This window comes from Aquarana catesbeiana, linkage group LG10 (genome assembly GCF_042186555.1).
Source record: "Aquarana catesbeiana isolate 2022-GZ linkage group LG10, ASM4218655v1, whole genome shotgun sequence".
Taxonomy (NCBI): Eukaryota; Metazoa; Chordata; class Amphibia; order Anura; family Ranidae; genus Aquarana; species Aquarana catesbeiana.
In genome coordinates this window covers 5,856,853-5,869,838 of record NC_133333.1, presented here as the reverse complement: position 1 = coordinate 5,869,838, position 12,986 = coordinate 5,856,853, and the positions used below count along the sequence as shown (strand labels likewise).

General features: G+C 56.3%; 1 protein-coding gene across 1 annotated transcript in view; it reads right to left on the bottom strand.

Annotated features, from left to right (window-relative positions):
* CAPZB (capping actin protein of muscle Z-line subunit beta) overlaps positions 1 to 11,981 on the bottom strand; it is a gene marked incomplete at its 5' end in the record, with an annotated part of 44,301 nt that extends 32,320 nt beyond the window's left edge. The window contains 1 exon segment of the mRNA XM_073601555.1: positions 11,892 to 11,981. Within this exon segment, the coding sequence (XP_073457656.1) occupies positions 11,892 to 11,981 (90 nt within the window).
* Positions 11,982 to 12,986: the final 1,005 nt, after the last annotated feature.

Below are 12,986 nucleotides of genomic sequence, written 5' to 3'. Positions count from 1 at the left end.
TTAGGTGGGCAAATTAAACAAAAACCTGCCAAAGGAATAAAACGCGGTCATTTTATTCTTGTGGTCGGTTAGAAGGCAGAGAAGAGGAGCAGGAGGGCCGGCAGGTCTGGTGCAGCTAAAAAAAAAAAAAATAAATAAAAAAAATAAAAAACACACAAGACATCAAAGGCGTCCTCTGCAGACTTCCTCCAGCTCCCAAATAAAAGAGGAATGCAAAGAGTTTAACTGGAGCCAGCGCTGGGCGCACATTCCTATTCCCTGTGTAGGTCCGGGGCAGAGGACTAATTAGCACAGTGTGGGGAAGAGGAGGGGGCGCACTTAACCCTTCAACCCGCAGGAAAAAAAGATGAAATTGTGCTTTTGTTTTAAAACTTGTGCGACCCGCAGCTGTGGTCCTGAAAACTCAGCAAAGAATACCCAGAAGCACTGGTGTGGTGTGGACAGCAGAGTTCCGGGTTAAAGTGGTTTTAGAGGCTGAAGGTTTTTTTTACCCTAATGCATTCTCTGCATTAAAGTATAAAACTCTCAGTGCAGCTGAGACTTACTTATCCGAGCCTGACCTCAATCCAGAATTGTGGACAGGAGCAGCAGCTCTCTCCCTCCTCATAGGTTCAGAGACAGCAGAGGAAGCCGCTGGCTCCTGATGACATAGCACTTTGACGAAACGCGTAGGAAGGGGCTTCAGGCGACGCCACTTCTGTTTGAAATGCAAACCAGCGCTCCTAGTTAAATTTTTTTATTGGCACATTTTTATTGTGAACGTACTGCAAGTGCAATACAACTTTCCAATGGTCTTAAAGTAATTGTAAAGTCTTGTTTTTTTTTTCTATAAAAAAACAAAACAAACATGTTACTTACCTACTCTGTGCAGTCCAGATCCTCTTCTCAGGTCCCTCTGCGGCTCTCCTAGCCCCTCCCTGCCCCCACGGCGAGCAGCTTGCTACGGGGGCACACGAGCTGCAGCTCTGTGTATCCATTCAGACACGGAGTCCCAGTTCGGCCCCGCCCCCTCTCTCTCCTGATTGGCTGACTTTGATTGACGGCAGTGAGAGTCAATGGCGCTGTGTCTCAGCCAATCAGGAGGTAGAATCCCGGACAGCCGAGGCACTCGTGGACATCACTGCATAGAGCTGGGGTTCGGTCAACACTGCATCCGGGCCTAGACTGACAAGGCCCCGGCCTAGGGCAGCACTTTGCAGAGGGGGGGGCAGCACAGAAAGAGCCCCTGCCAGGCCTGCGCTGTTTTTTTTTTTTTACCATCCCTGTCCCATTGCAGAGATTTGCCTTCACTTCCTGCCCCATAGCCAAACAGGAAGTTTATTGTTTTTAAGGTTGAACTGGATGGACTTGTGTCTTTTTTCAACCTAACTATGTAAGGAAGTGAGAGGAAATCTATGCAAATTAAAGAGGAAGTAAAGCCTCTGGAAAAAAAAAAAAAAAAAAAAAAACAAAAAAAATTACACCATGCAAGATAAAGGCATAATGAGCATAGCATACTAGCTCATTATAAATTACTTACCTGAGATCGAAGCCCCTGCATCAGCCCTCGTTCACCTCCTCCGACGCCATCTATCCCAGAGTGACTTCCGGGTATCGCGGCTCCGGCGCTGTGACTGGCCGGAGCCGCGATGACGTCACTCTCACGCATGCGAGCTGGTGCCGCCACTAACGGCATGATCACCGTTAGAAACGGCACGCTCAGTGCGCCCGATGTCTACAGCGCATGCACCGTAGACATCGGTGCCGCTATTTCTGCAAATATCTCCTAAACCTTTTAGGTTTGGGAGATATTTCTTGCACCTACAGGTAAGCCTTAATCTAGGCTTACCTGTAGGTTAAAGTGGTTGTAACGGGTTTTGCCCCCCAGGCCCTCAGAACTAGTGTTCCCACGTGAAAATTTTAGGGCGAGTCTTAAACAGGAAGGGGTGGGTCATATTTAAATTAGGGGGGTGCATAGGACACACAGAGAGAGACACACAGTGATTCCTGTGACTCTAAACACAGCCAGGGCCTTTTAAATGTTCAAGGAGTCTCTTAGGGCATGTGAAGTTCCCATCCAGGTAACGATATCAGAGGGTCCCCAAAATATCAAAGACTCACTATAGTGTAAAAAAAAAAAAAAAAAAACTTAAAACTTTATTATAGATATAAAAAGTTTCTTTTTACAACAAGGAGAGTATATAGGAATTTGGCAAGCGTCCGTTTTTGCCTATGGTGGAGGGGATCATCACAGGATCTTACAGCTACCGGTGGCGGATGGTGCGGATGCCATTACAGAACCTTCTTTTCACTTTTGGGACTTTTTTTTCCTTGAGCGCAACTCTTTGTACGAATTTTTAGATCTTGAAAATAGCTCTCTAAAATGGCATCCTAATGTCATTTTACGAACTCAAGGAGCGTCTCACCCTACCCAACTCCCACTTCTTTAGATACATCCAACTGAGACATGCATTTTACTCGCAATTTGGAAGGGAACCATTGAACCTTGACCCTAGTGACTTGGAATTATTGACGCGCAGTGACTCCTTGGTTATACCAGTCTCTAGCATATATAAGGACCTTTTCCAAGAAACGGGCACATTAATGGAACCTTGTAGACTGCCCTGGGAGGCGGTGGCCCCGGTTCTGGACGGGGACGATTGGGATGACATGTGGGGGGACCGCGTTTCAATACCTAGTCTCTACCAGAAACTGTTTCATTCATTACAAACTCCTACATAGGATATACCTAACTCCGGCTAGATTAGTGAAAAGGTTTAGGAACCAGCAGTCTCTTTGCTGGAGATGCTCCACGCCTATGGCAAATTTCATGCATATATTCTGGGACGGTCCTCATATTAAAAACATACTGGCAAGCTATAGCCCACTGTATTAAAAATCGGTCACCTCTATTTCAATCCCCCCCTGTCCATTGAAGAGTGCTTGTTGCATTTGGTTGAACCTTTGGCCACTACAAGGGCTATACGAACTCTTCTCACCCCATTACTGTTTTAAGCTAAAAAAACAAATTGTCCTATCGTGGAGGAGTTAGTCTACCCAAACCTTGGAGACATGGAAATCCCTGGTCAACAAAGCGGTGCCATTTTATAAAGCCACCTACTTGAGAAGAGGGGCTCTAGCCAAGTTCGATCAGGTTTGGGGAGGGTGGATGGCTTCTGTGGACACAGTCTCGGATTAACTACATGATCAGCTACACTCACCGATCCTGTGGTTTCCATCAGTGCTCTGAAGGAATAGTTTTTGGAGTGCTAGAAGAGAGTGCGGGCTAGCTGGAGACCAATGTAAAGCTCTTCTCAATAGATTAACTTTTCATATACTTAGAGGTTACTGTTCCTCCTGGTGGGGGCATGGGGGGAGTCGGGAAGGGAAGGACCACATGAGCAGACATTCTCCTGTACGACTGCATGGAACCACTATAAAATCACACCTCCGACTGGAGGAGGGTAATGTAGTGGGCATTTCTGTCTAGGCAAGACTGTACCAGGGCTGGCTTATTACCCTTTTGTATTTGTTGTAGGGGTGTTTATTTATTTTTTGTTTTCTCTTTTTTATTGTTTTACACTGGTATTTTTTTTATGCTGTAACCAGGGTCTGTTTCCGCTTGTCAAAAAAAAAAAAACTCAATAAAAAGTAATTTACAAGAAAATAGCTCTCTGATCCGTTTAATGCTCTACTATGTCCTTCTTGAAGGTATTCCGATAATCTCCTTGACAGAACGGGGTCAGACAATGGAGGCGTCCATCTTGTACAGGTGTGTAGTGAAGGACACGACGTTCTCTCACATCTGTTGATTTGTGGATATAAAATCGGAGCTCCTGGGTGGGCTGCAGAATATGTAGGGATCAGACATTTACGTGTAGACAGATCGCCTATCAGCGCTGTCAGGATGGGGGGGGGGGGGGGGGGGGGTCAAGAACGGAGAAGGACGTGGATGCGAATTGGAAGAGACAGGAACAATGAAACATAAGTAAAGTCTTCGGGGGACATTCAAGCGGGTCGCACACAAAAGAGAAGACAAATTGAAAGAAGTTAATGAGATTCTGATACTTGTCGGCTGAACAAGGTTCCTCTTGTCGTACCTGGACCTGCCGCCCCCCCACCCTATCCTGCCCTCCTATCTGAACCGACTTAATTAAAGTTAACTACTTGTACGCCGGCCCCACAAGACTGAAGCCTTTGTCCGAGCAGAAACCGGATACCCTCCATAGATGGCCGCCTGGGCTGCGGACCAAGAGGGGGAATGAAAGCGGCGGCCCGTCATGGGCTGACAGGTGGGAAGTGGAGGAGGAGGATAAAACATGGCTCTGTGTATCACTTTTCAGCATCGGGCCCTGTGATTCCTCTCTATCGCTCCCCTCCTACCGTGCTTAAGAGCAGTCACAGCAGTAAGAGAACACCAGAGGCCATTGTGTGATGGGATCGGCCATCTTCCCATGTTGGTTCAGGTGGGTCAACACGACTGTGGAAAACAAAAAAAAAAAATGCAGATCTGTAAGTGGATAAAGGTTGAGGTCACAAGGGTAGATCTGGCCCGGGGCTCATGTTTATGTGACAGCTGTGCAATACTGGTGACAGAGCGTGGTCAAAGTATGGCCGCCTCCATGGGCATTAACTGATGTAAGTGGGAATGCAGAGCCTAAGTAGGTAGGTGAAAAGACTGCAGATACAGTGGGGGGGGGGGATAACAGTGGAGAAAATGATGATTTGATCCCCTGCAGATTGTGTAAGTTTGCCCACTTACAAAGAAATGAAGGGTCTATAATTTTTATCATTTAAATTCATGAGCACAAAGTCTGAGGAGAGAGCCAAACGAAAAGGTCAAAGAGTCCAAAAGGCTTTCAATGTTCATATCTGTTCACTACACAGAACATCCACCGGGCTTTGGGGGCTCAAATATCTCCCCCTTCTTCAGGGCTGGAGTATGATGGGATGATTTGAGGCCATAGGCGGGCGGATAGGGTCCTAGAGGGGCCGCCATAGGCGGGCGGATAGGGTCCTAGAGGGGCCGCCATAGGCGGGCGGATAGGGTCCTAGAGGGGCCGCCATAGGCGGGCGGATAGGGTCCTAGAGGGGCCGCCATAGGCGGGCGGATAGGGTCCTAGAGGGGCCGCCATAGGCGGGCAGATAGGGTCCTAGAGGGGCCGCCATAGGCGGGCAGATAGGGTCCTAGAGGGGCCGCCATAGGCGGGCAGATAGGGTCCTAGAGGGGCCGCCATAGGCGGGCAGATAGGGTCCTAGAGGGGCCGCCATAGGCGGGCAGATAGGGTCCTAGAGGGGCCGCCATAGGCGGGCAGATAGGGTCCTAGAGGGGCCGCCATAGGCGGGCAGATAGGGTCCTAGAGGGGCCGCCATAGGCGGGCAGATAGGGTCCTAGAGGGGCCGCCATAGGCGGGCAGATAGGGTCCTAGAGGGGCCGCCATAGGCGGGCAGATAGGGTCCTAGAGGGGCCGCCATAGGCGGGCAGATAGGGTCCTAGAGGGGCCGCCATAGGCGGGCAGATAGGGTCCTAGAGGGGCCGCCATAGGCGGGCAGATAGGGTCCTAGAGGGGCCGCCATAGGCGGGCAGATAGGGTCCTAGAGGGGCCGCCATAGGCGGGCAGATAGGGTCCTAGAGGGGCCGCCATAGGCGGGCAGATAGGGTCCTAGAGGGGCCGCCATAGGCGGGCAGATAGGGTCCTAGAGGGGCCGCCATAGGCGGGCAGATAGGGTCCTAGAGGGGCCGCCATAGGCGGGCAGATAGGGTCCTAGAGGGGCCGCCATAGGCGGGCAGATAGGGTCCTAGAGGGGCCGCCATAGGCGGGCAGATAGGGTCCTAGAGGGGCCGCCATAGGCGGGCAGATAGGGTCCTAGAGGGGCCGCCATAGGCGGGCAGATAGGGTCCTAGAGGGGCCGCCATAGGCGGGCAGATAGGGTCCTAGAGGGGCCGCCATAGGCGGGCAGATAGGGTCCTAGAGGGGCCGCCATAGGCGGGCAGATAGGGTCCTAGAGGGGCCGCCATAGGCGGGCAGATAGGGTCCTAGAGGGGCCGCCATAGGCGGGCAGATAGGGTCCTAGAGGGGCCGCCATAGGCGGGCAGATAGGGTCCTAGAGGGGCCGCCATAGGCGGGCAGATAGGGTCCTAGAGGGGCCGCCATAGGCGGGCAGATAGGGTCCTAGAGGGGCCGCCATAGGCGGGCAGATAGGGTCCTAGAGGGGCCGCCATAGGCGGGCAGATAGGGTCCTAGAGGGGCCGCCATAGGCGGGCAGATAGGGTCCTAGAGGGGCCGCCATAGGCGGGCAGATAGGGTCCTAGAGGGGCCGCCATAGGCGGGCAGATAGGGTCCTAGAGGGGCCGCCATAGGCGGGCAGATAGGGTCCTAGAGGGGCCGCCATAGGCGGGCAGATAGGGTCCTAGAGGGGCCGCCATAGGCGGGCAGATAGGGTCCTAGAGGGGCCGCCATAGGCGGGCAGATAGGGTCCTAGAGGGGCCGCCATAGGCGGGCAGATAGGGTCCTAGAGGGGCCGCCATAGGCGGGCAGATAGGGTCCTAGAGGGGCCGCCATAGGCGGGCAGATAGGGTCCTAGAGGGGCCGCCATAGGCGGGCAGATAGGGTCCTAGAGGGGCCGCCATAGGCGGGCAGATAGGGTCCTAGAGGGGCCGCCATAGGCGGGCAGATAGGGTCCTAGAGGGGCCGCCATAGGCGGGCAGATAGGGTCCTAGAGGGGCCGCCATAGGCGGGCAGATAGGGTCCTAGAGGGGCCGCCATAGGCGGGCAGATAGGGTCCTAGAGGGGCCGCCATAGGCGGGCAGATAGGGTCCTAGAGGGGCCGCCATAGGCGGGCAGATAGGGTCCTAGAGGGGCCGCCATAGGCGGGCAGATAGGGTCCTAGAGGGGCCGCCATAGGCGGGCAGATAGGGTCCTAGAGGGGCCGCCATAGGCGGGCAGATAGGGTCCTAGAGGGGCCGCCATAGGCGGGCAGATAGGGTCCTAGAGGGGCCGCCATAGGCGGGCAGATAGGGTCCTAGAGGGGCCGCCATAGGCGGGCAGATAGGGTCCTAGAGGGGCCGCCATAGGCGGGCAGATAGGGTCCTAGAGGGGCCGCCATAGGCGGGCAGATAGGGTCCTAGAGGGGCCGCCATAGGCGGGCAGATAGGGTCCTAGAGGGGCCGCCATAGGCGGGCAGATAGGGTCCTAGAGGGGCCGCCATAGGCGGGCAGATAGGGTCCTAGAGGGGCCGCCATAGGCGGGCAGATAGGGTCCTAGAGGGGCCGCCATAGGCGGGCAGATAGGGTCCTAGAGGGGCCGCCATAGGCGGGCAGATAGGGTCCTAGAGGGGCCGCCATAGGCGGGCAGATAGGGTCCTAGAGGGGCCGCCATAGGCGGGCAGATAGGGTCCTAGAGGGGCCGCCATAGGCGGGCAGATAGGGTCCTAGAGGGGCCGCCATAGGCGGGCAGATAGGGTCCTAGAGGGGCCGCCATAGGCGGGCAGATAGGGTCCTAGAGGGGCCGCCATAGGCGGGCAGATAGGGTCCTAGAGGGGCCGCCATAGGCGGGCAGATAGGGTCCTAGAGGGGCCGCCATAGGCGGGCAGATAGGGTCCTAGAGGGGCCGCCATAGGCGGGCAGATAGGGTCCTAGAGGGGCCGCCATAGGCGGGCGGATAGGGTCCTAGAGGGGCCGCCATAGGCGGGCGGATAGGGTCCTAGAGGGGCCGCCATAGGCGGGCGGATAGGGTCCTAGAGGGGCCGCCATAGGCGGGCGGATAGGGTCCTAGAGGGGCCGCCATAGGCGGGCGGATAGGGTCCTAGAGGGGCCGCCATAGGCGGGCGGATAGGGTCCTAGAGGGGCCGCCATAGGCGGGCGGATAGGGTCCTAGAGGGGCCGCCATAGGCGGGCGGATAGGGTCCTAGAGGGGCCGCCATAGGCGGGCGGATAGGGTCCTAGAGGGGCCGCCATAGGCGGGCGGATAGGGTCCTAGAGGGGCCGCCATAGGCGGGCGGATAGGGTCCTAGAGGGGCCGCCATAGGCGGGCGGATAGGGTCCTAGAGGGGCCGCCATAGGCGGGCGGATAGGGTCCTAGAGGGGCCGCCATAGGCGGGCGGATAGGGTCCTAGAGGGGCCGCCATAGGCGGGCGGATAGGGTCCTAGAGGGGCCGCCATAGGCGGGCGGATAGGGTCCTAGAGGGGCCGCCATAGGCGGGCGGATAGGGTCCTAGAGGGGCCGCCATAGGCGGGCGGATAGGGTCCTAGAGGGGCCGCCATAGGCGGGCGGATAGGGTCCTAGAGGGGCCGCCATAGGCGGGCGGATAGGGTCCTAGAGGGGCCGCCATAGGCGGGCGGATAGGGTCCTAGAGGGGCCGCCATAGGCGGGCGGATAGGGTCCTAGAGGGGCCGCCATAGGCGGGCGGATAGGGTCCTAGAGGGGCCGCCATAGGCGGGCGGATAGGGTCCTAGAGGGGCCGCCATAGGCGGGCGGATAGGGTCCTAGAGGGGCCGCCATAGGCGGGCGGATAGGGTCCTAGAGGGGCCGCCATAGGCGGGCGGATAGGGTCCTAGAGGGGCCGCCATAGGCGGGCGGATAGGGTCCTAGAGGGGCCGCCATAGGCGGGCGGATAGGGTCCTAGAGGGGCCGCCATAGGCGGGCGGATAGGGTCCTAGAGGGGCCGCCATAGGCGGGCGGATAGGGTCCTAGAGGGGCCGCCATAGGCGGGCGGATAGGGTCCTAGAGGGGCCGCCATAGGCGGGCGGATAGGGTCCTAGAGGGGCCGCCATAGGCGGGCGGATAGGGTCCTAGAGGGGCCGCCATAGGCGGGCGGATAGGGTCCTAGAGGGGCCGCCATAGGCGGGCGGATAGGGTCCTAGAGGGGCCGCCATAGGCGGGCGGATAGGGTCCTAGAGGGGCCGCCATAGGCGGGCGGATAGGGTCCTAGAGGGGCCGCCATAGGCGGGCGGATAGGGTCCTAGAGGGGCCGCCATAGGCGGGCGGATAGGGTCCTAGAGGGGCCGCCATAGGCGGGCGGATAGGGTCCTAGAGGGGCCGCCATAGGCGGGCGGATAGGGTCCTAGAGGGGCCGCCATAGGCGGGCGGATAGGGTCCTAGAGGGGCAGCCATAGGCGGGCGGATAGGGTCCTAGAGGGGCAGCCATAGGCGGGCGGATAGGGTCCTAGAGGGGCAGCCATAGGCGGGCGGATAGGGTCCTAGAGGGGCAGCCATAGGCGGGCGGATAGGGTCCTAGAGGGGCAGCCATAGGCGGGCGGATAGGGTCCTAGAGGGGCAGCCATAGGCGGGCGGATAGGGTCCTAGAGGGGCAGCCATAGGCGGGCGGATAGGGTCCTAGAGGGGCAGCCATAGGCGGGCGGATAGGGTCCTAGAGGGGCAGCCATAGGCGGGCGGATAGGGTCCTAGAGGGGCAGCCATAGGCGGGCGGATAGGGTCCTAGAGGGGCAGCCATAGGCGGGCGGATAGGGTCCTAGAGGGGCAGCCATAGGCGGGCGGATAGGGTCCTAGAGGGGCAGCCATAGGCGGGCGGATAGGGTCCTAGAGGGGCAGCCATAGGCGGGCGGATAGGGTCCTAGAGGGGCAGCCATAGGCGGGCGGATAGGGTCCTAGAGGGGCAGCCATAGGCGGGCGGATAGGGTCCTAGAGGGGCAGCCATAGGCGGGCGGATAGGGTCCTAGAGGGGCAGCCATAGGCGGGCGGATAGGGTCCTAGAGGGGCAGCCATAGGCGGGCGGATAGGGTCCTAGAGGGGCAGCCATAGGCGGGCGGATAGGGTCCTAGAGGGGCAGCCATAGGCGGGCGGATAGGGTCCTAGAGGGGCAGCCATAGGCGGGCGGATAGGGTGCTAGAGGGGCAGCCATAGGCGGGCGGATAGGGTGCTAGAGGGGCAGCCATAGGCGGGCGGATAGGGTGCTAGAGGGGCAGCCATAGGCGGGCGGATAGGGTGCTAGAGGGGCAGCCATAGGCGGGCGGATAGGGTGCTAGAGGGGCAGCCATAGGCGGGCGGATAGGGTGCTAGAGGGGCAGCCATAGGCGGGCGGATAGGGTGCTAGAGGGGCAGCCATAGGCGGGCGGATAGGGTCCTAGAGGGGCAGCCATAGGCGGGCGGATAGGGTCCTAGAGGGGCAGCCATAGGCGGGCGGATAGGGTCCTAGAGGGGCAGCCATAGGCGGGCGGATAGGGTCCTAGAGGGGCAGCCATAGGCGGGCGGATAGGGTCCTAGAGGGGCAGCCATAGGCGGGCGGATAGGGTCCTAGAGGGGCAGCCATAGGCGGGCGGAGAGGGTCCTAGAGGGGCAGCCATAGGCAGGCGGAGAGGGTCCTAGAGGGGCAGCCATAGGCAGGCGGAGAGGGTCCTAGAGGGGCAGCCATAGGCAGGCGGAGAGGGTCCTAGAGGGGCAGCTATGAGCAGGCGGAGAGGGTCCTAGAGGGGCAGCTATGAGCAGGCGGAGAGGGTCCTAGAGGGGCAGCTATAGGTGGGCGGATAGGGTCCTAGAGGGGCAGCTATAGGTGGGCGGATAGGGTCCTAGAGGGGCAGCTATAGGTGGGCGGATAGGGTCCTAGAGGGGCAGCTATAGGTGGGCGGATAGGATCCTAGAGGGGCAGCTATAGGCGGGTGCATAGGGTCGTAGAAAGGCAAGTATAGGTAGGCGGATAGGGTCGTAGAGAGGCAGGTATAGGTGGGCAGATAGGGTCCTAGAGGGGCAACTATAGGTGGGTGGATAGGGTCCTAGAGGGGCAACTATAGGTGGGTGGATAGGGTCCTAGAGGGGCAACTATAGGTGGAAGATAGGGTTGTAAAGAGGCAGATACAGGTGGGTGGATAGGGTTGTAGAGGGGCTGTCAACTTATGAGCTAAAGGAGGCCTCAGAAGTGGCCCCTGACATCGCCATAGGGCCGCACATAATTTCCAATATATGTAATGCTGGAGAGGAGTCAGACTGCAGACCTAATAGAGGAAATGAGGGTAAGAGAGCGAGGAAATGGAGGGGGGGGGTATGGAGGGCATGGTTGTGGACAGGATACATTGTTGGCGGGGGAGATGCTGCAGAAGACAACATGAAAATGGGAAGATATTACCTGAGGCTGGTAGAGATCAATGCTATTCCCCTAATCAATGTTCCCACTACAGACTGCTGAGGTCCGAGGGCCACACATCATATACCAAAGGGCCACAGGTTGGGCAGCAGAGATAGAGGCACAGACAGACATAAGGTAGGCAACAAAGTGATACAAATCCCAAAGAGCTCTAGTATGCAATACCAACTCCATCTAGTAAAGTCCATCTCTCCCCATTTCCGCCTCCCCAAGAAAGTGCTAGAGGGGGAGGGACAGTCATCCACATAAGACACCCAGGTATTGGGGTTCCTGGCAGGATAGGAGACCATCATTGGCACCGGCATGCCAGCCTGAACTTTATGACAGGTTTGCTTCAAGATGTAGAACGAACGTCCTAGTTTTCTCCCCGCCTGTGTGCAGGGCAAGTTCCTGTGTGGATCACGAGACATGTGACTGGCAGGGCCCCTAATGTGATCTAATTAATGGTGCTGAGAACAAGACAGCAGCTGGGGATCAGGAGGTTCTGTTAATGAGGATACGCAGGCTGGGACAACTCGTGATTCCTCGTCTCTTATTCAGAGGAACCGGACACAAAAACACCTGTGTGCGTCCAACGGAAGCTGACCCCTGGGGGCTGGGTGAATGGCAGAGGATAGCTGAGGATTCTAGCACAGGCTTTGGAATGTAAATTGGGCAGGAGATGCCACCACTTTTAGCAATAATGAGTTTGGAGAAGGTGTTTGACAAATTTACAGGTAAAATAGGTCCTATCAGGAATATCCTCATTCCCGTTGCTGCTGGGCAGGCAGTACAGAGAGGATTGTATACAAAAGGTACGTGATGACGTCTCTTACCAGATCAATGAGGTCGCTGAGGTTCTTCTCGATCTGTTGGGGAGGAAGTCGCCTCATCAAATCCAAGGCACAGTCCAGCTGTTGGTCACTCTGCAAGACAAAAACCCAAAATGGTCACATATCTCATCATCAGAGAGGTCACAGTAAATCAGCGGCCATATTGTAGAGGTCTGACTTACTATGATAGTGTTATCCTATGTCTGACTTATTACGAGGTATACGGTTATATTGCATTGAAAGCAGCGATACTGTGTCTAACATTACTAGACTAATATAATAAAAGGAATGACTGGGGGATGACACCACCACCCACTCACTTGGGTAAATAACGATAAAGGATAGGCTTGAGAAAGAGTTGGTTCAAAGGCCTTGAAACGCGTAGCCACGCCCTTATGATTGATGTCATTCCATGCCCAGACGTCTGGCATCGCCCGGCTTCAGCCAAGCAGTGCGTTCCACCCTAGCTTCACCGCCGTCCCCGCTACCAGCAGCTTCCTCCATACAACTTTGCGTTGCCTGGCAACACATTCCTGCTGCAAAGCTACATTACATCTTCCAGGCCTTTCTTCTGTACAATCCAACAGCTTCCCTGACAAACCCTGCAGATGCTTGCAGGACTTTGATGTGCTTTATCCTTTACCAGAATGACATCAATTGTAAGGGTGTGGCCGTGCGTTTGCACTGACTCTTTCTCAAGCCTATCCTTGTTTTATCCTTATTTACCCAAGTTAGTGACTCACCATACTATTTAATCATTGAGTTTACCATTATACTTAGATGCCCGCCCCCGCCCCCCACAATCTAAATGTAGATGTTTATTAAACCCAATGGTTATATGGTATGGTATGTCACCAACTTGGGTAAATAAGGATAAAACAAAGATAGGCTTGAGAAAGTCAGTCCAAAGGCCCTGAACCACACATAGCCCGACATAGATGTAGATATTTATTAAACCCAAAAGGTTAAAAAGCTTAATGCATTCGAGTAAATAAGGATAAAGCAAGTATCAGCTTGAGAGAGTTGGTCCAAAGGCCCTGAAGAGCATAGCCACACTTAGATTTGGGTGGTGGTGGTGGTGGTGGGGGGGGCATCTAA